This window comes from Neoarius graeffei, chromosome 2 (assembly GCF_027579695.1).
Source record: "Neoarius graeffei isolate fNeoGra1 chromosome 2, fNeoGra1.pri, whole genome shotgun sequence".
NCBI lineage: Eukaryota > Metazoa > Chordata > Actinopteri > Siluriformes > Ariidae > Neoarius > Neoarius graeffei.
This window is the reverse complement of record NC_083570.1, coordinates 12,314,622-12,335,464: the sequence shown is the minus strand read 5'-3', so window position 1 is coordinate 12,335,464 and position 20,843 is coordinate 12,314,622. Positions and strand designations below refer to the sequence as shown.

Below are 20,843 nucleotides of genomic sequence, written 5' to 3'. Positions count from 1 at the left end.
GCTTGCTCAGTGTCATTACTGAAAGGAAAATATGAAGCAGGTGGTAATGGGGGGAGTCTGCAAAATGTCCAAATGTCAGATTAAATAAAAGGGTTGTCGTGTGTGGGGTGTTTTTTTGGCTTGAGTAATTCCCATGTGGTCGTTCTGGTGCTGAACACTTGAATCAAAATCATTAGTAGGCGACATGGAATCTGCCCGCTTCATTTGCACAAACCTCACCCACGGTCACTTTCGTGTCATTTCTCAGAAATTCGTGAACTGAATGTCCCTGTTGTATACGGATTTGAACATCCAAACACCACGCAGCACTTTGACGTCGTTATTTCTGTAAGATTCCATAAACAATATCCAATTTCAGCGAGTAAACAAGCATGGAGTCAGATGAACCAAAATAACCCGGGTTTCCACACGTGATGTCATGCGAGATTAGCCCTGGGGCACAGCCGCCTTTTTCCGGGATCCAGTTTTGTGCTTGATCAGATAAAAACGTTTTTCCCTCGCTTTATTAATTCAGTTTGGTTGTTACTGACAATACTCATTTTAAAGTGCTGATGACACGAACATGACTCTATGCAATTTCTTAAATAAACTATACAACATGACAAACATGTTAGATTTCTGTTATTATGTGAAAAGAAGCTGTTACACAAATATCCAACTTTTAATTGCACAGCGCAAGAAAACTGGGTCCGTGGCTCGCGGCCATGTTGTGACGTCAGCGGAAGAACACGCTGCGGTTCACTGGCTGTTCTACTCGATGGAAATGGCGCATGAAAGCGCCAGTGAACTCTCTAGTGCTAGCTCTTCCTCTTCTGGGAGTCTAGAATTGTGTTGATCTCTTCCGAATAGAATCTATGATAGCCTACCCTCTTTAACCTTTGCCTCTCGTTGCTAGGCGGCAGTTACATGAAAGCCGCAAGCTTTCACAAGCAAATACATGACTGATATCACGCCGACTTTATGATTACATTTATGATTATCATGTAGAATCTATAGCTCTACGTACCTTTATCTTATGTCGTTTCACAACATATGTTCTGACAGGAGGACTGTCTTTGGATCCGGCGTAGCTACTAGTAGACCCCCTCCGGAATACTGGCAGTGTTGCCAGATTGGGAGGAATCCCGCCCAGTTGAGCGGTTTCAAGTGCATTTTGGTGGGTTTTGAACATATTTTGGGCTGGAAAACATCAGCAGTATCTGTTGCCAGATACTGCTGACGTTTTCCAGCCCAAAATATGTTCAAAATGCACTTGAAACTGCTCAACTGGGCAGGATTCCTCCCAATCTGGCAACACTGTGTCGGCACTGCTGATGGTAGTAACACGTTTGTGCTGAACTGAACACCCAAGAGATTCTTTTAAGCTGGGAAGGGTGTCAAAACAATCCAAATCGAAGTGTTCAGAGCACAGGACGGATGTTGGTGAGGGCTCCCACTTGTCACGAGTGCGCCTGACTTGCTTCACCCACTTCGCATGCAGCTCGGGATCTCTGGGAAACTTGAATAAACTTACCCCATCCTTGTGGGTTTTGGAGCAAAAGCCGGCAACACAACGCGAAGGCATAATAACTAATAATACTACTAATAATGACAAACTGAACACCTGTCGCATCAACAACAAACTGGTAAGTGAGGAGGAAGGTTCTTTCGCTGACGTCATATAGCTCCTCCTCTTTCGTCTCCTGGGTGCTGCAGCCCCGTCAAATTTGCCCAAATAGCCGTGTTTTTTATCATAACTTGTAAAATAGGCGCCTTCGTGAATTAATATATGGATCATCGGGAATTACTTTTTATGTTATAAAACATCGCCAAAGATGTCAAAAACATGTCATCAGCACTTTACGGCATTACATACACTTTAAAAAAAAAAAAATAATATAATTTTATTTTTCTTTAAATACCCACACTTGTGGGTCATCCACCATGAATTAATTGTTACTATAGTAACGATGTGTTAGAATGAGCGTATTGATGTTCGAGCTGCTTGTTGTAGAAAGTTAATCAACACCACCTGACCAATCAGATTCCAGAATTCAGCAGCACTGTGATTCCAGTTAAAAAAAAAAAAAAGTTTGAACATTATAGCTTGCTATGGTTGTTGCCACGGTTACAATTTGCTGTGTAAGACAGCAAAACCAGACAAGCGGTGTACATAACTAGCTGTATGTTGTATGTTTTTGTGAACAGATGTAGGTAGATGTGCTGTGTTTTTGGTGCTAGATGCATGATCTGATCTGATCTGGCAGCACAGGTTCACACCACTGTTGCATTTTAGCAAAAATTCGAATGTCACATTAATTCTGTTGTGAACGTGTGAAATGTAAGTGGGCTAAGAAACTGTTTTATAACGATGCGTAATTTAGTAATTGCATGGTTAACGGTGTAATTGTGTGTTTAGGGACACAGCAGGTCAGGAGAGGTTCCACACCATCACCACCTCCTACTACAGAGGAGCCATGGGCATCATGCTCGTCTATGACATCAGCAACGCCAAGAGCTTCGAGAACATCAGCAAGTGGCTCCGGAACATCGACGAGGTGCGTCTCTGAAGCGCTACACGCTTCGAGCGGCTACGTTTACAGCGAGATGAAAATCTACGTCACTAAAAGTGCCATTTCTGCTTTATCACTCCCCCTGAGTGAGTAGATGTAAGCAGACACCGGCAGCACAGTCAACACACATGCTGGCCGCTTTTATTTAAACCCCCCTCCCCAAACACGTGTTCCATTACTCCTCCTAGAAATGGAGCCATGATCCGTATTCAGTATGGGAGGTTTATCACAGCCATGTGTCTATCAGCAGGGCTTTCCACTAAGGCTCATACTAGCCAGCCATGACAAATAAGTAGCCGGGGGGCTTGTAAATCTCTTATTTTCGGTGCATGACACATTCACACAGCTGAGCATGCTATGATTCAACAATGACAGCGGTCTGCAGTGGTGCTACACAAACACTCAGCCAACATTTCTCCATTTGTGTATGCAAATACACTCCAACTAGGGCTGTAACGATACACCCAACTCGCGATTCGATTCATATCGCGATTTTTGACCCACGATTCGATACGCCCACGATTGTTTTTTTAAAGTAGTAAATTTGACTTAACATTTACTTACTTACTTTAACTATTTAATAACAAATAATTCAGACCACTGCAGAGAATGAGTAATATGTATGCAAAAATGAACAAATGTATATCCAAAGATTGTTTTATTTCTCAAAATAATACTGTTGAGCCGGAAGCTGGGTTTTTTTTCGGTTCTGAAAGTCATTTTTCCAAATCGTGTAAATCCGTTAAGATTTTTTTTTGGGGGGGGGGCTCTCTCACTGTCTCACTCTCATAGGGCCAATGATTTTCTGTGATCGCGGAAAACAGATGGAAATTACGGAATTTTTATGGTGAAACATTGCTCGCGTGTCAAAATGTAACTGCCGCAGAAGGCTTCCGCCCAAGCAGACATGCCTTCAGTGTTGCCAGATATTGCTAATGTTTTCCACCCCAAAATATGTTCAAAACCAGCCAAAAAGCACCTAAACCCGCCCAATCTGGCAACACTGCATGCCTTTCCGGTCAAGTGATTGGCTTGTGGCACACCTAGCCAGCCAATGAGCTGCTTGTTTACAGATTTGCTCCCCGCGTCGCAACCAGAATGGCGACCGCTTAAAAGAAATGAATTCTCTGCCAGTGGCGAGTGTGGAGGTTGCGTGACTTGCAGAAGATTGTCGCAGGTCGGCGAAAAAACGACTTACTAATGGATATTAAAAAAATAAAAGTAATTTAAGTAAGTTTAAAATGTAATTTAAATAAAAAGTAAAGTATTCATAAATTGAAGTTTGGAAGCGCCTCTGTTTTTGGGCTGAGGAGAAGTTTGTAAGGGTGTACCGCGATTCTGCCTTCTTGTATCGCGATACGGATCGTGGCTCTGCGTATCGCGATTTCGATACGCATATCGTTACAGCCCTAACTCCAACCACTCAGTTTGGTTTCATTTACAACCAGCGGTGTCTTTTGATGCCAGCACGTAATTGAACGAGAGAAGACGGGTTTACCGGAGACAAAATAAGCGTCATCTCTGCTTCTGTTCCCTCCGACACACTACTGCCTCCGCCGAGTGCGCGCGCACACCGCATGTCAGGGCCGCGGATGAGTTACTCTCCCTCGATCAATGAAGTCTGTGGGGAATTTGTGGTTCTTATCGGTACAAACAGCGCGAATCACAACTTAAATGAGTGCGGTTCAGTTTGACATTATTGTCAGTCCGTTAGATAAACATTTAATTTTATTAAAATTGAAAATTAATATTTAGAGCCTGTGGGCTACAAAAATAAGTCATTAAAGTAGCCGGCTGGACTTAATTGTGTAGTCGGCTGTATGGCCGGCAGCCGGCGCTTGTGGAAAGCCCTGCATCAGGGGTTACAGGGATATTTCCAAGCAGGGATTATATTCGGACTGGTTCCAGGGACATTTGGAGCAGTAATGCTGCTCCTCGTGCACCATCTTCTGATTTGGACAGTGATGTTTTGGGCAGGACCTACACTCCTATTGGACCACGCCCTGATTGGTTATAGGGCTGTTTCAGGCAAGAACCACACTCGCACACATTCAGGTTGCTCTGATCGGCTGTCATGACCTTTTCAGAGATGCCAACGTGTACGATTTGGGCGTAGCAGCTATGGATTTGAAACACAATTACGGTGCTCCGTGTAGAGTAGACCTGCAGAAAAGTCTTTCAACTGGTTTTGCCCGTGTATCGATCGAATCGAGATATTTTCTGCGTTTGGGTTGTTGACATTGGTCCAGGAATTTCCGTATTGTTAGCCGTGCTGTGATTGGCCAAGAGGTGACCTGATTCATGCTGTCGGCCAATCACAGCACGTGGTAAATGCAGCGCTCAGAAATGCACAGTAGTGATGAAACGCGTAGTCGTCCAGCGTTCAATAATTTATTTATTTTTTTGGGTGTAGCAAAAAATGCTACGCGGTAGTAATCTTGTGTAGCAATCCCCAAATGTATGTTAAGTAATAATGCCGCAAGTTGGCCTAGTTGTTAGCGTGTCCGCCTCTCGATTGGGAGATCTCCTGGTCGGGTCATGCCAAAGGCCATCATAAAAATAGTACCAACTGCTGTCTGGCAAGGCACGCTGCAATACAAATGCGAGTGGGGAGTCAAACTCTCGCGGTTACCAGACGACTCTAACCCTAGCTATGTAATAGGCGAGAGGCCGAGGGCTACGGAAACGGAGCTCGGCGCCACCCGATGCGCCACATGGCGTGGGAAGGACGTTTTGATTTGATAAACAATAAATGTGCGAGTGACAGAAAATAGACATGAATCTTATGACAATGTTTTATTGCAGTGAGCCTTTTGTATCATTGTGCTAATATGGAAATGTAATGGTACGACTACTATAGCAAGCTTTAAGACCCATTTTTGGTCATTACGCGCTACTCGTATCCAGCTAGGAACATCATTGATTTGAGCCCTTGCGAGTTCTGAGTAATGTTAAAGGTTTGTGTACTTTTAAATTTCATGAATAATGCTATTTATAATGCCCCAACGGCGTTAAAGGCGAAGTCTGACACCGTAATTGTCCGCTATGAGGTAGGCGGATGTATGTGCAGAAGTACGTTCACAAAGGCGAAGAGATGTACAAGAGTGGAAACGGACACAGGCAAACGAGCCAAGGGTCGGGTGAAGCAAAAACGGAAGAGGATCAGGAAATCAGGCTCAGGTAGAATGGCTCGGTAATGCGTACTGACGTAGTGTAATACTTCGCGCTGATATTGCATCTGAACAGTCTTTATACAGGTGCATATATCGCGCCTTAATTATGTTCAGGTGTGCGTCATTAATGGCGTGTGTTCTGGAGTCCGCTCGATGTGCGCCGCAGCGTGCAGGGCTGACAGTAATGGCTTATTTGTGCATATAAACTTTTTGGACTTTGTTTCAATTACTGGATTCGGTGTAAAACCGTTTATTAATTTATCCACCTATCCATCCCCTGCTGGACAATTGGCAGCTGACTAACCCAGTTACCCTGGGGATGTTCGGAAATAAGGATTTTCTTAGAGAAGTTGGCCAACTTTTTTTTTTTTTTGCATCACATTTCTGTGCGAGACACTGGGGAACTTCATTAGCAATTCAAAATTGGGTCGCGTTTTATGATGCGATACCAGCTATCTTTAAAGTGCATATCACGGGTAAATTCAGGAGCAAGATCAATGTAATTCTCCTATTTTATATTAAACTGTCACATTTTTTTTTTTTTTTTTTTTTAACCTTGCGCAGTATGGAATCAATTTTGTGCCAAAATGTTCATAGAATACTTTTGAAATATCAAACAAAAACGACAAATCAAAATACAAAAAAAGTCAATTTTTTTAGACTGGCAAACAAATTATTCGTGTAATTGTGCAAAATATCAGTCTATTACTCTTCAGAAACCTTTTATTTTTGTTCCGCGTCTTTCTCAGTTTTGTTTGACGTAATTTATTTTGGTTGCGATTCCAGCTTTCTCGTTTGCGCTCCCTGACTTTTTGCTTGCAGTTTTGGCACAAACTTCACGTGTGGGTGGGCTGTCCAGGAATGCATTCCCATTGGGTAACTTGTGTTTGACTGACTGCTACGCTCAGCCATTCCCTACTCGGATTCTGGCGGACTGTTTGACGAGTGACCGATCCGTTGACAGTAAACAAGGATCGAGTGGACTTCAGTGGCGACTATGATATTGAATTAATTCAACAAAGTGTAAGTACGGGACAAATGTGTTGTATGTGTTGCAGTAGTGCACATTATGCAGGTGTTTCGTGGCAAGTCAAATGTTAGCCTTAGCTCCACTACCCAATATAATAGCTGTCTTGCTAACGTTAAACACGCCTGCATAATGTGTACTACTGCAACACATACAGCACATTTGTCCCGTACTTACACTTTGTTGAATTAATTCAATATCATAGTCGCCACTGAAGTCCACTCGATCCTTGTTTACCGTCAATGGATCGGTCACTCGTCAAACAGTCCGCCAGAATCCGAGTAGGGAATCACGGAGTGTAGCTGTCAGTCAAACAAGTTACCCAATGGGAATGCATTCCTGGACAGCCCGCCCACACGTGAAGTTTGTGCCAAAACTGCAAGCAAAAAGTCAGGGAGCGCAAACGAGAGAGCTGGAATCGCAACCAAAATAAATTGCGTCAAACAAAACCGAGACAGACGCGGAACAAAAATAAAAGGTTTCTGAAGAGTAATAGACTGATATTTTGCACGATTACACGAATGATTTGTTTGCCAGTCTAAAAAAATTGACTCTTTGTATTTTGATTTGTCGTTGGTTTGATATTTCAAAAGTATTCTATGAACATTTTGGCGCAAAATTGATTCCATACACATGCACAATACCAGAAAAATTCAGTTGAAATCAAGCCATTTGAGGCGAATTGGTCCGCCTCTGAAAAAACTTGGCATTTGGATTTCCCGGCAAACATTGATTTTCGTGACGTAGCGTGCGGGACGCCTCCTTCTGAATCCTACGTCAGCGCTGGTTTGTTTGAGAAAACGACCTGGTGGTTTTCTGCAAATTTCTTCAACGTTATTGCGTAATTATTAAAATGGTTAACAGATGTATCGTAGGAGGGTGTAGCAACACCAATCTTGATGGGATTAGTACTCATCGTTTCCCAAAAGACCGGACAATGAGACAGAAATGGGAGCGCTTCGTGTGAGGCACCCGGAAGCCGAGGACCAAAGCAGAGCCAAGAAAAAGACCAAGAAAATCGCCAATTCACAAGTCGACTGTTGCCAGGGTAAAAAAAATGAGACTGTATCAGCGCTCGAAACCAACGGTGTCCCGACGTCCCGGGGACCATAAAATATGTCATCGGGACACAAAATTATCATATTTGGGACAATCCCGGGACAATGGGAAAAAATAGATCTAGAAAAAATGTTCTACATTAATATTATTTACAAAGCCGTAACACATACGTAGACATTCACCTAATTTGTCAATTTTAATTTTAAAACGTTAACAGCGAAAAATACATAGTAGCTACACTTTCGATGCACCTGCATCCGTAGGCTACAGAGCAGCGCATTCTGTTCTAGAATCTTCAGCTGGAGTCCGCATTATATGGACTTGGAATGGAATTGCTACCGCGCACGCTGCGCCGACTCTTGCCAGAACAAAAATGCTGAAGTGGTTGAAGCGGACCGACCGCGGGGAAGAAACTGAAAGCCCAGATATAACGTCTCCGGGACCTTCAGGATCCAAAGTGTCATCGCCTGGTCTGCAGGCAACGCTAGCAACTGAATGAACTTAATGAACACTGTTAGACACGTTATAAAATACAACAGGAATGATGTGGATGATATTGACGGAAGATACCGTTCAACAGAATAAGTGAGTTTTCTTGGTGTCTTTCTAGTTCAGAAAGTTTAGTCAGTCAGCAGCACAGCTAGGCTCGGACCTGGCACTATGCTGATGTTGCTAACATTTGCACCCGGCAGCGAAAGTTCATAAAATGGATAACGGAAAGTTCATAAAAATGGATAACGGTAATGGTGAAAATAAGTTGGCCTTATAAGTGCCAACAGATATTCAAGGTATAAGTAGATGAAATGAACATAAAAGGGGTCTTATTTTCAACTACAGTGTACTGCAGATGTCGGGAGTTGAAACATTTTCTGAATGAGCTAGTTGGCCCCTTTAAATAAACGGGTATCTATTCATACAGTGAGATCGCCAAAGTTTAATAAACTGAAAATGCAATAACTGTAATTTTGAAGTAGATGATGTATAGGACACGTGTCACTTGTGTCTTGTGATTTATTGTAAAAATGATATAAAGGGTTCAAAATCGCATAGTTACAAATAAAATAGTAACTTCATATGATATTAACCACTGGTTATTTCAGAGAGGAAAAAAATGGGGACACTATTGCTTCCATTCGGGACAATACAACACAGAATTCGGGACCACTGGGGACACAAAGAAAAAAAGTTAATTTCGAGCCCTGGACTGTATTCTAAATTAGGTGTTCCTGTGTTTGTGTGGTACACGGATAATGTTATTTATTGACGCACACGAAAGCGCTGGGCGATAATACACTTGCGTCACATGTATCGAGGGATATACGGTATGTCAGGGCTTGAGATCTTGGGACCTGTCAAACATTAAATGTATATACAGCCCTGCTTAGCTGATTCCATGTGTGTAGCTTATGAAATCTTTCTCTTACAGTAGCCAGGACTCTTCTAAATGAAGGAATATATAAATACATAATAGTAATTAGAAAAAATGTATGTAACAATAGATCATTGATGCATGAATCCATGGGTTTCGAAGCTCAGGTGACAATTCCACATTTCACTGCAAAATCGCTAGCTGCTAAACTTGATCTACACAGGCTGTGCACTAAACCCGTGCAAAGCTCTCGCAGCCTGCTGGCGGATCCGCACGTGACGTCACGAATCTGGCTCCAGACTCCCTTGGGATTTTTCCAGACGCGTCTTATTTTTTTCTGCTGTAGACAGATGGCCTTGTACAAAATTACCCTTCTGGATGAGCGTGTAAAGGGTAGGGGTGGGTATTGGCAAAGAAATCACGATTCAATTCGAATCACGATTCACATGCTACGATGCGATACTATCACGATGCATCACGATTCTTGAATTATTGCGATGCATTGCGATATATTCAACATACTTCAGTGAAAATGTAAAAAAAAATAAATAAATAAATAAAGCATAATTACCAGTGGCTGTGTACGATCTGGATAGTGTCTCCAATTGATGCATAACTCAGAGCAACTCAGTTCATAACTGAATTTATTGAAACGACTTTGGAGGTAGTTGCCATTAAAACAAATATTACTGTTTCCATACTTAACAAGTGGACACACTAATGACAAAAAGTGCATAGGATTTATAAAACTAAAAATAATAAAAGAAAACTAATAGCAGCAGTTTTCAATTTCTTTGCAGCACCTGCAGTATGGGAGGACAAGGCAATAATAAATATCAAAATATATATATATATATATACTATATTACTCAGTACATTAAATTATCATCATTATATTATTTGTTACATTACATTATATTTAAATGCCTTATGCATTTATAGTTTGTGGAGCATCCTCAAATTAGGAAACAATACACTCACTTAGCATATTTCTTTTAGCATGTTGTAGTACCGCAGCAGTTATGTCAGACTCGGTGAGTGTGCAGATGTCCTTCTCAGATTTACGTATTTCTGCAGACAGGAGTGCAGCGTGGATGGCAGGCTGTTGCTCTAAAAAGTGCTCAAGCATGTCGTGCGCGCTGTTCCAGCGAGATTTGTAAACAGAGTCACAGTCGCATATGATGTCTATGCAGAATGTCTAGGTCGCAGTAGCCTGCCGCCGGAAATGCCACTGGCATGAAGGCAGCGGGCGTCAAAAACTCCACGGCGACATCTACAGGACTGGAAGTTGTATTCTACTTGTTTTTGGCTGATGTTCGCCAACCATTCATACCATTTTATTTATTCATTTTTTAAAATTAATAATCGATATTTGGCGTCAAGAATCGATGCAGTATATCGTGAAAGTTAGTATCGCGATGCATTGTCATGACGATTATTTTGCACACCCCTAGTAAAGGGACGTTCTTTCATATATTAAAAAAAAAAAAAAACGGAATTGGTCCAGGATATACGCTTGCACGCTGAAGTCGTCAAACTGTTTTCACTGGTCGCGTTTCAGAACTGAAACTTTGGATTTCTCTCTCAAACTCGTGATGTGAAGACGGACCAGTCATACAACTTTAAATTCATTTAATAATTTCAGCTAAATATAAAACTTCTTTGGATAAAATATTTGTGTGAATCAACCTGAATATAACCAAGTGTACACACAAACAAGTTAAAAGAATGGTGGAAGAAATGTTTGTGGGGTGGTGGTTATTGTTGGCTGCACACTGAGCAGGACCACAAGTGATTTAAAAGGAAAAAAAAGTTTGTCAGCGTAGGATGATCAAGTTATTAACGGAACAAAGTGAAGATTTATAAGGCTGGAGGTTTCCTTTCTTCCTCCCTTTAGTTTAACGCGCCCAGCGAGCTATGCAGGTGTTTTTTAACTCTGCGCATTTGTAACTATGATGTACTCGCCGAGCTCATGTGACTGCTGCATGTTAACTCGCGCACGTGTCAAAGAATTTTTCTCGGTGCCAGTTATCCACTCGTTAAGCAACTTATGGTCCTCAGAGTTGAAGGATTCTGTAAGCTGTATTTTGTTTGTGACGCATCTGTTTTAATGGTAGATTATTGTTCTCTGAATTTCAGACTAAACTTGATTTGTGTATTTTATTAATCTAGTTCTCACAGCCTGTTGACTACATAGATATGCAAATAAAAGCCTGTAACCAGAACACCGCCTTGTTTGTGATTTTAACTGGAGGTGTTTCAGGTTGGAACTGCCCTCTGATTGGCCGTTGACTTTTTTTTTTTTTTTTTTTTGGACAGGAACTCTTGATTGGCTGTCATGTCTCTTTTCTCCCCTTCTTCCAGGAACTGTCTTTTGGCTGTCGTGACTTTTTTTTTTTTTTTTTAAATATAATGCCTCCGCCACCTTAAGGTGCAGGAGGCATTCTGTTTTCGGGTTGTCTGTCTGTCCGCAGACAAACTTGTGAACATGATATTTCAAAGGCTAATGAAAGGAATTTCACCAAACTTTCACATTTGTGCGCTTTGGGACAAACATGAACTGATTAGATTTTAAGGTTAAAAGGTCACAGGTCAAGATTACTGTGAGGTCAAACGTCCATCCCCAAATCACAACTTAAGGTGTGTAGTCTACTAGTCTGGCTAACGCAACTTCAAAGCTCTGCGAGCATTGGTCTGGCAAAGCTATTAAGCCCAGCCGTTTCCCAAAGTGCGTGGTTGACCCGCCTCCCTGAAATGCCTCAGTTTGCTACTGGTCGAAGCCAGAAAAGGCTGTGACGAAGCTTAAACCAATCACATCACTCTTTCCTCTGACGTATGTGACGTGACGGAAACTGCTTGAGTAACAGGAAGAAGATAAATACCTCCAGGGCTGCTCTTTGCTCCGTTTTCAATGAGAACTTCCCGTTGAATGCTTTCAATACAGCATCTACCGCTGTGTCAAAGGCTTGCCACTGCTCCATGTTCGTAATGTTTCTAGTGAATGAAGCGCTTCCGGCATAGATTCTGTAAACAATCTATGGCTTCCGGTCACAGTTCTACGTCAGTGCCTTGAACACGCCTCTACCCAGGGCCATTGGAGATGCTCAAAGTTGATTGGCTCCCGATTTTTCGGGAGCTTGGAAGAGCTGGAGATGGCTTGCCTTGCCAGACCAAGTTCGCAACAGGCCCCCGTGTTGCGTCTACCAGGCGGAGGCATCCCCATCGACACTGTTGGCGTCAAGTTCTATCTAGTTGTGGGATCTGCCCTTTGATTGGCTGCGACTTATTTTTTTGGGGTTAGGAACTGTCCTCTGATTGGTTGTCGTGACCACTTTTTTTTGGTGGGGGGGGTCAGGAACTGTCTTTTGGCTGTTGTGACTTTGGGGTAGGAACTGTCCTCTGGCTGTCGTGACTTTCTCTCTCTTTTTGGGGGGGGCAGGAACTGTCTTGGCTGTTTTTTTTTTTTTTTTTTTTTTTTTGCGGGAATTGCCCTCGGATTGGCTGCCGTGACTACTTTTTGGGGGGGTCGGAACTGTCTTTTGGCTGTCGTGCCTTTTTTTTGGGGGGGGGGGTAGGAACTGTCTTTTGATTGGCTGTCGTGACTTTTCAGTCTGCTCTCGGGTGGGGTGTTTTTTTTTTTTTTTTTTTTTTTTTTGGGGTCCATGATGTGTATAATACATAATATGCTATAGAGTGATTGTGAGCTCAAACCAGTCCTGTTATACTCGCGCTGTGGAAATGACCAGAACACACACACCGCCAGTAATGAGTGTGTTAGATGTTCAGTACGTTTTCCGCTTTGATTTTTCCCTACACACATCTCAGAGTTTCCTGGAAGAGGCCTTGAAATGGAACTGATGATTGATTTACCTGCTACTTTGTCTTGGGGTGTGAGGTTAATTTCCTGTCAGTCAAGCATTCAGGCATACTTGGAGCCAGGGCTTTGAACCAGAATTTTTTTCCTATTGGTTCGTTCCGAACAGAAACGGAATTTTAACGTTTCCGGTTTTGGGTTCCACCATTAAATAGACGTTCCCGAACCGGTTAGAACAAAAAGATTTCGTTCCCGGAACGGTTAATTACGTTCCCTGTCAGCTGTTTAACAAATGGGTATAAAATTATGTCTCGGTCTCATCCAGCTTAAGCCAAATGTAGGCTAATTCTATTACAACCTTCATTAAATAAGACAAGAAATAATTCAAAACAATTATTATTTCAAATGTTGGCGATTTGGATTCTCAGTATGTCTTCCCATCTACACAAACAGAAAAAGTGCCAAAAATGAAAGAGAATTCGTTTAGTGTGTTACCAAAGGCTAGTCAGGCCCTATGCATTGATAGGCTAACAGAGGTTAACGTCATTTAATGTTCGCGAGCCTCTCATTAACGTGGACAAATATATTGATATCGTGTTTGAAATTGACGTTTTTGAATAACGATAGACTGCAATATTTACCTCTTATTTAAGATGTGGAGACGTGATAGTAGTCCACCCTCCCGCTCTCTCCATTCAGTCAGCGAACGTCACACAGGAAGTGAACCCCAGCAGGTCATAGAAACTTGCGCAGGAGAAGAATGACTGACTTTTTTTTATTTGTAGGCTATGGAAACTTTGAGGAACAAAATAAAAACCGGTATTAACCGGTTACCATTATTTTTAATAAGCGTTTCTGTTCCATGTGAAATAGAAAAAGTTCCCGGTTTTTGGTTTCGTTCCTTGAACCGGTTCAAAGCCCTGCTTGGAGCAGACTTTTTTTTACTTTTCTGACAGCTTGACAGGGTTTTATATAAATAATGCTTTTGCTAATCGACGGTGTTGGTAAACGTGGTCCGCGATCAAAAATCTGGTTTTGTTTTCATTTAAAAAATGAACGCAGTGTCCTTGTATGAAACTAAAAACACCAAAACACATTATCACTCGTGAGAGCTCCATTATTTTTCTTGTTTACTGTTTGTGTGTTGTTTTTCAGCATGCCAATGAGGATGTGGAGAGAATGCTGCTAGGCAACAAGTGCGATATGGAGGACAAACGGGTCGTACCCAAGGCCAAGGGAGAACAGGTGAGCTGTCTGAGCCTCAGTTCACACCAGACTCCAAATAATAACTTGCCTACTAGGGGGAGAAAATGTCAAGTGATTTTTAAATTTAGAAACGATCTTGATCATTTTTAGCTTTTCAGGTAAATAAAGTTGGAAAGAAAAAAAAATCTTTTTATAAACGATTAATTATAAACGAATGTGGTTTCTCGTGGTACGGCCGTGTGAGCAGCTGCGTCGCTGACGCTGTGGTCCCCACCCCAATCTTTTAAGTGCCTTACTTCAGACGTTGCAGTTCTGCAAACGTTTCTCATCCCCCTCCTTCTCAACTCGACCTAAATAAGACTACAGGAGCATTGCTACCTCTGCTGTCTGTCCGAGTCCAGCCATGACTTTTTATTATATGCACCCGCGCTCAAACACTGCATTGCTGACCTCATCTAAACCAAACGACATTGTTTTTGGCTTATTTATCACCTCACTCTCGCCTTTCCTCTGCGATTTGACCCTCCACACGTGTACATCCGTTCTTTTTATCCCCCGACATATAATGCCGGGGGGAGGGGATAGTTATCTGTCTGTCTGTCTAAGCATTTTAGCTTCTGGAGCATAAATCAAACTATTAGGATGTTTTTCCCTCTTCCCCCGCAAAACCTCCAGTTATATTAAATGACTCTGAGTTGTGCGTTTTGACATTTTTGGTTATTTTTTTTTTTTATACACACAGTGCCCTCCACAATTATTGGCACCCCTCGTTAAGATGTGTTCTTAGGCTTCTAATTTTTTTTTTTTAATAAATATAGGACAACAATGTGCAAAAAAAAATCCAACCTTTAATTCAAGTGCATTTATTCAGTGGGGGAAAAATCCCACATGAAATCATGTGCCACAATTATTGGCACCCCTGATGTTAATACTTTGTACAACCCCCTTTGGCCAACAAGACAGCACTTAATATTCTCCTATAAAACATTTCACAAGATGGGAGAATACAGAGAGGGATCTTCGACCATTCCTCTTTGCACAGTCTCTCTAAGGTGGGGTTTACATTAGACCGTATCAGCGGATCATCAGATTAACGTTTTTAAAACGATTCGCGTGCACACAGCAACGCCAATACATGGATACGCTCGGCTCCGCAGGCATCCTGCGCTCCAAATCACTCCGCCCTGAACAGCGAGTGCCCTCTGGAGGGTGCGCACTCTGGCCCTGCGCAGCTCACAGAGCGCGCGAGTGAAGCGCACGAGCAGTGATTCGGGACTGAGCCGCTGTGTGTGTGATCTTGGTGCATATCGGGCATGCGCGTCACTTACCACTTGCAAGTGGAAGGATGGCAAGCCTAAAGACCATCATAACTACACAATGGGCAGTATTTGCATCAGTATTTGCAGTATTTTCATACTTTTATACTCTTTAATGAAAGGTGATACAAGGCGGAAGTCCGCGCCGTTTTTCAGCAGTCGCGTCACATGACCAACGCCAGCGAATCAGGAAGGTGGATGTCAGTGACGTCGTCCAATGACGACGCCAGCTAGAGCTCAGCACAGCGTATCCGCGTATTCTCAATGTTTACACAGCACCGGACCAGACACGATCTGGATTGAATACGTGGACCCTGGCGGATTCCCGTTTCCAGGCGTTTTAATGTAAACGGACAGTGCATCCGCGAAGAAAACGAGACAGATACGGTCTAATGTAAACTTGGCCTAAATCGTCCTGGGTCCTCTCCTGTGCACTCTCCTCCTCAGCTCACCCCACAGGTTTTCAATTGGGTTGAGGTCTGGGGACTGAGATGGCCATGGGAGGAGCTTGATTTTGTGTCTGGTGAACCATTTTTGTGTAGCTTTGGCCACATGTTTAGGGTCATTATCTTGCTGAAAGACCCAGTGACAACCCATCTTCAGCTTTCAGGCAGAGGCCACCAGATTGTGATTTAAAATGTCCTGGTATTTCAAAGAGTTCATGATGCCATGCACCCTAACAAGGTTCCCGGGGCCTTTGGAAGAGAAACAGGCCCGCAGCATCACCGATCCTCCCCCATACTTCACAGTGGGCATGAGATGCTTTTCCGCAGACTCATCTTTTGTGATGTATTAGTGTTTGTTGCCAAAAAGCTCTATCTTGGTCTCATCTGACCAAAGCACACGGTCCCAGTTGAAGTCCTAGGACCGCTTAGCGAACTCCAGACATTTGTTTATGCTTGTAAGTGAGAAAAGGCTTTTTCTGTGCATGCCTCCCAAACAGCTTGTTGGCATGCAGATAGCGCCTGATGGTTGTTACGGAGACTGTGACCCCGAGATGCTACTCTTTGATGCAATTCTCTAACAGTGAGCTTTGGAGAACTTTTTACTTCTCTTACCATCCTCCTCACTGTGCGTGGTGGCAAGATAAACTTGCATCCTCATCCAGGCTTGTTTGCCACTGTTCCAGTTGTTTTAAGCTTCTTGCTTCCTCTGACTGTAGATATGGGCCGGTGTAGGCGAGCGGCTATTTTCTTGTAGCCATTGCTTGACTTAGGAAGGTCGACACACACCTGCCTTACTTGAATGGTGTGTTCTCTTGTCTTTCCCATGTTGAAGAGTGGATAAGAGAAATAGGCCTCTGTGTCACATCATATTTATACCCCAGGGAAACAGGATGTGATGAATTACTAATTAAAGGTTCCTAGATACTCTAATCAACTTTATAAACTACAGTAGAAATGACAATGCTTCAATTAAATTTTTTCTAGGAATTATGGGTGCCAATAATTGTGGAAATTTCTACAATTTTCAGTGTGATTATTCTTCTGCGATAAATTTAATTGTTTACTAATCCAGTATAAATCAGTCAGCCCGAAGAGGCGCATCACGGCTGGTCACCTGATTTGGGTTTAATGTTTGGAGGCGGAGCTTCGGTTTTCTTTATAGTAACAAACGACTGATTTCCGATGCAGTCGCGCTCCATGCAGCGTCTGCAAGCAGTCAACAGCTGAACAAAGCTCGTCGTTTTGTCCAACACGCATGATGTAATGACACATTTTCAGTCAAACTCGTAGGAATGTGAGGGAGAGCTTGAGTTATTTATTGGAAATTGATTGCTCGTGTGAACTAGGGCTGGATATCACCAGATACCTCACGATACGATACTATGGCGATATTTTGCCCACGATAACGATAATATCACGGTACAGCGATTCTGCGATAATCGATATATTGCAAGAAATTTCAACCACATCACGATATCTGCGTCACTGAAGAAAATCAATTTATTGACCACTGTAAAATTACATTTCACATACATAACTACACACTCTTGCCAGACATATATTTGTCTCTATTCCACTGCTGGCAAAACCAAGAGTTGCTTCACTACAACATACAGAAAATTCCCATTTCTGTGCTAGTATTCTCAACTTTTCTGTAAGCATGGACACATCAGTGCTGCTTAACAAGCAGAATCAAATTGTTTTATGAAAACTTGCACTGCAGACTGCACATACATTTCAGTGCTAACACTAATATCAATTTGTTCTTTGTAAACTTGAGAACATATACCGGAGAACATTTAACTTGTGCTTATTTTGCAGGAACAACACACTGTCTGAAACACATTGAAAAGTGCAGTGGGCATCTTAGTCTCCTACTGCGCATGCGCAGAACACATGAATGAGCAAGTTCTCATACAGACCGGTTTATTATTCAAAACAAGGCATTACAAGTTATTTGACTCGGCCAAAGACTCGACCAATACGCACAAAACATAAAAATCGGCAAATGCGTGAAATACTCACCGATTTTCTATCAGCCCAGCTGATCGGTAGGACAAAACTACTGTTGAATTTTCCTACCCTCCTGGATTTCGCGCATGCGCAGTAGGCTTGGTAGGACAAATCCAAGAGGTAGGATAACTTTACAGAACACCGGCTCACTTTTTTTTTTTTCTCTCCTTTCCTTTGGAATCCAAAGTGCCTCCAAACATCTGCCTTAAAGTTCGGCGGCGTCTCTAGGTTTACGTTAACAGCCATGCTTGCTTGCTTTTTTTTTTTTTCCTCACTGCAACTGCCGGGGAAAAAAGAGAAGACGAAGAGTGCCTTGCAGTGAGGGAGCGGCACAGCGACACCTCGCGGCGCAGAGGTGCGGAAGTCGTACTGGATTTACAACCCATCTGAAACTTGATTTGATTATTTGAAAAAATATTGATATTCAAATTGAGTATCGATATTGAATCAGAAGACAAAGTATCGCGATATATCGCCGTATCGATATTTTTGCACACCCCTAGTGTGAACCTGGGTGAAACGTTGGTGTGTCGAAGGCTCGGGCTGCTCTGCATCTGTTTTGACGTGTTGCGCAACGTAAGCTTGCTTGGAAACGCGCGTCTCGCCCATCCAACACACACGCGCGCGCTTAAGTTTATTCATTTCCTGTGTGTCCAGATTGCCAGGGAACATGGAATCCGTTTCTTTGAGACAAGTGCGAAAGCCAACATTAACATCGAGAAGGCCTTCCTCACGTTAGCAGAAGACATCCTCAGAAAGGTGAGGGTTTTTTTTTTTTTGTGGTTTTTAAATGTATACGCGTAATTCTGAGTGTCGGCTTCAACAGTGAAGTCAGAACAATCTTGTTAAACATGTTCGCTGTCGTGTCAGGACGCGGGGTCTGATAACACCGTGTGTGGTTTTGTTCCAGACACCTGTAAAAGAGCCCAACAGTGAAAACGTCGACATCAGCTCTGGAGGCGGAGTCACAGGATGGAAGACCAAGTGTTGCAGTTGAACAGTCTCTCACACACATTCACGAGCACGTGTCCCCACACACGCACACACGCCTACACATGCAGTTTCTTCTCTTGTCTTCATCTTACACTCGTTTCCTCCTACTTTGTATCTAACTCCTCCTCCTGTTGCACTCTTTCACCCTTTCTCTCTCTTCTTTCCTGCGTGTTTTTTCCTCCCTCTCTCTCCGCTCTCACCTGCTTGCTGAGTTTTTATTTCTGATGACGAAAAACAGTTGTATAGATAAAAAGAGAAATCCTGTCACGCTTCCTGTCATTTATTTTAAAGGTTTGAAATGAGAAGGAAAACCCACAACAGAACCGTCTCACCACTACATTTTTAAACATGAAATCTGACATGAGGGTTCCTCGGAACCTTCTGGACTTTTTTTTTTTTTTTTTTTTTAAGACTCGTCAGTGTAAAAAGGAGAAAAATGAGCGGAATGACCCAAGTGCTCATGACTGTGTACAGTTTCTGGATTGGTGGTTGGGTTTGTGTGTAAATGACTTGCCAGTTAGTGTGTAAGGAATTTAGTGTCATTTTTTTTGTTTTTTTTTATTTTTGTCTGGTGCCTTAACATGGAGCCGGAAGGTCGAACCTCCCATCTGCCCTAAGCAACACACACGTACACAAAATGATGCCACCGAACTCGCCATAACACGAACCGAAGAGGGTGGCATTTTTGTTCTGAATATCTTCACTTTTTTTTTTTTGAATGTTTAGATTTTTTTGTCACCTTTTTGTTCTCTCCCCTTTTTCTCCTGCATGCCATATTTTTTTTCCCTCCTTTGGTTTTAAAAACTTGTGCAGCAAGAAAAAAAAGCAGCTGCACGACTCGTGCAAAAGGGTGGGGTGGGGTGTAGTTCTCTTGGAAATTTTTATTTTTTTTTTGCAGATCCATTAAAAATAAGCTTGTTTAAGTTACATGTTTGGTTTTTTTATTTTATTTTTTTCCCTGGGCTGTGAAACAATATTGAGGTACAAAGTGATGTACACTACCGTTCAAAAGTTTGGGGTCACCCAGACAATTTTGTGTGGTTTTCCATGAAAAGTCGCACTTTTATTTCCCACCGTAAGTTGTAAAATGAATAGAAAATACAGTCGAGATATTTTTCTGAGCATTTAATCGACCCCACAAATGTGATGCTCCAGAAACTCAATCTGCTCAAAGGAAGGTCAGTTTTATAGCTTCTCTAAAGAGCTAAGCTGTTTTCAGCTGTGCTAACATGATTGTACAAGGGTTTTCTAATCATCCATTAGCCTTCTGAGGCAATGAGCAAACACATTGTACCATTAGAACACTGGAGTGAGAGTTGCTGGAAATGGGCCTCTATACACCTATGGAGATATTGCACCAAAAACCAGACATTTGCAGCTAGAATAGTCATTTAGCACATTAGCAATGTATAGAGTGGATTTCTGATTAGTTTAAAGTGATCTTCATTGAAAAGAACAGTGCTTTTCTTTCAAAAATAAGGACATTTCAAAGTGACCCCAAACTTTTGAACGGTAGTGTACCATGTTCAGAACACAACACCGTCATGCAGTTGTCTGGAAAATATTTCAGTGTCGATTTGGTGTGATGCAGTGCAGATACTTTGAGCATCCTGAAGTTGATTATTTTCCAATAATAACCTGCCCTTGAAGTGTTTTTTAATTCCTCATACTGCAGCAGTTCATCAGTGAGTGAATACAGTTTAAATGGCAACCTGTTTTATTAATTTTTAAATGGTGTGAAACATCCATGAAGCAAGTTATCACGATGAGAAACTCTGGAAACTCATTCTGTAAACGTTAGATAAAACGTCCTTATAGGGTGTTTACACGGCACATATTTGCATCGATATATTTTGTTGCGATATATCTTACACC

At 42.2% G+C, this 20,843-nt stretch overlaps 1 protein-coding gene across 1 annotated transcript in view; it reads left to right on the top strand.

Annotated features, from left to right (window-relative positions):
• Positions 1-19,895, top strand: part of rab10 (RAB10, member RAS oncogene family) — a 64,392-nt gene extending 44,497 nt beyond the window's left edge. Inside the window, exons 3-6 of the mRNA XM_060913820.1 lie at positions 2,399-2,537; positions 14,150-14,239; positions 18,633-18,734; positions 18,886-19,895. Of these exons, the coding sequence (XP_060769803.1) occupies positions 2,399-2,537; positions 14,150-14,239; positions 18,633-18,734; positions 18,886-18,972 (418 nt within the window). The 3' untranslated portion in view covers positions 18,973-19,895. The remainder of the gene's footprint in view (positions 1-2,398; positions 2,538-14,149; positions 14,240-18,632; positions 18,735-18,885) is intronic.
• Positions 19,896-20,843: the final 948 nt, after the last annotated feature.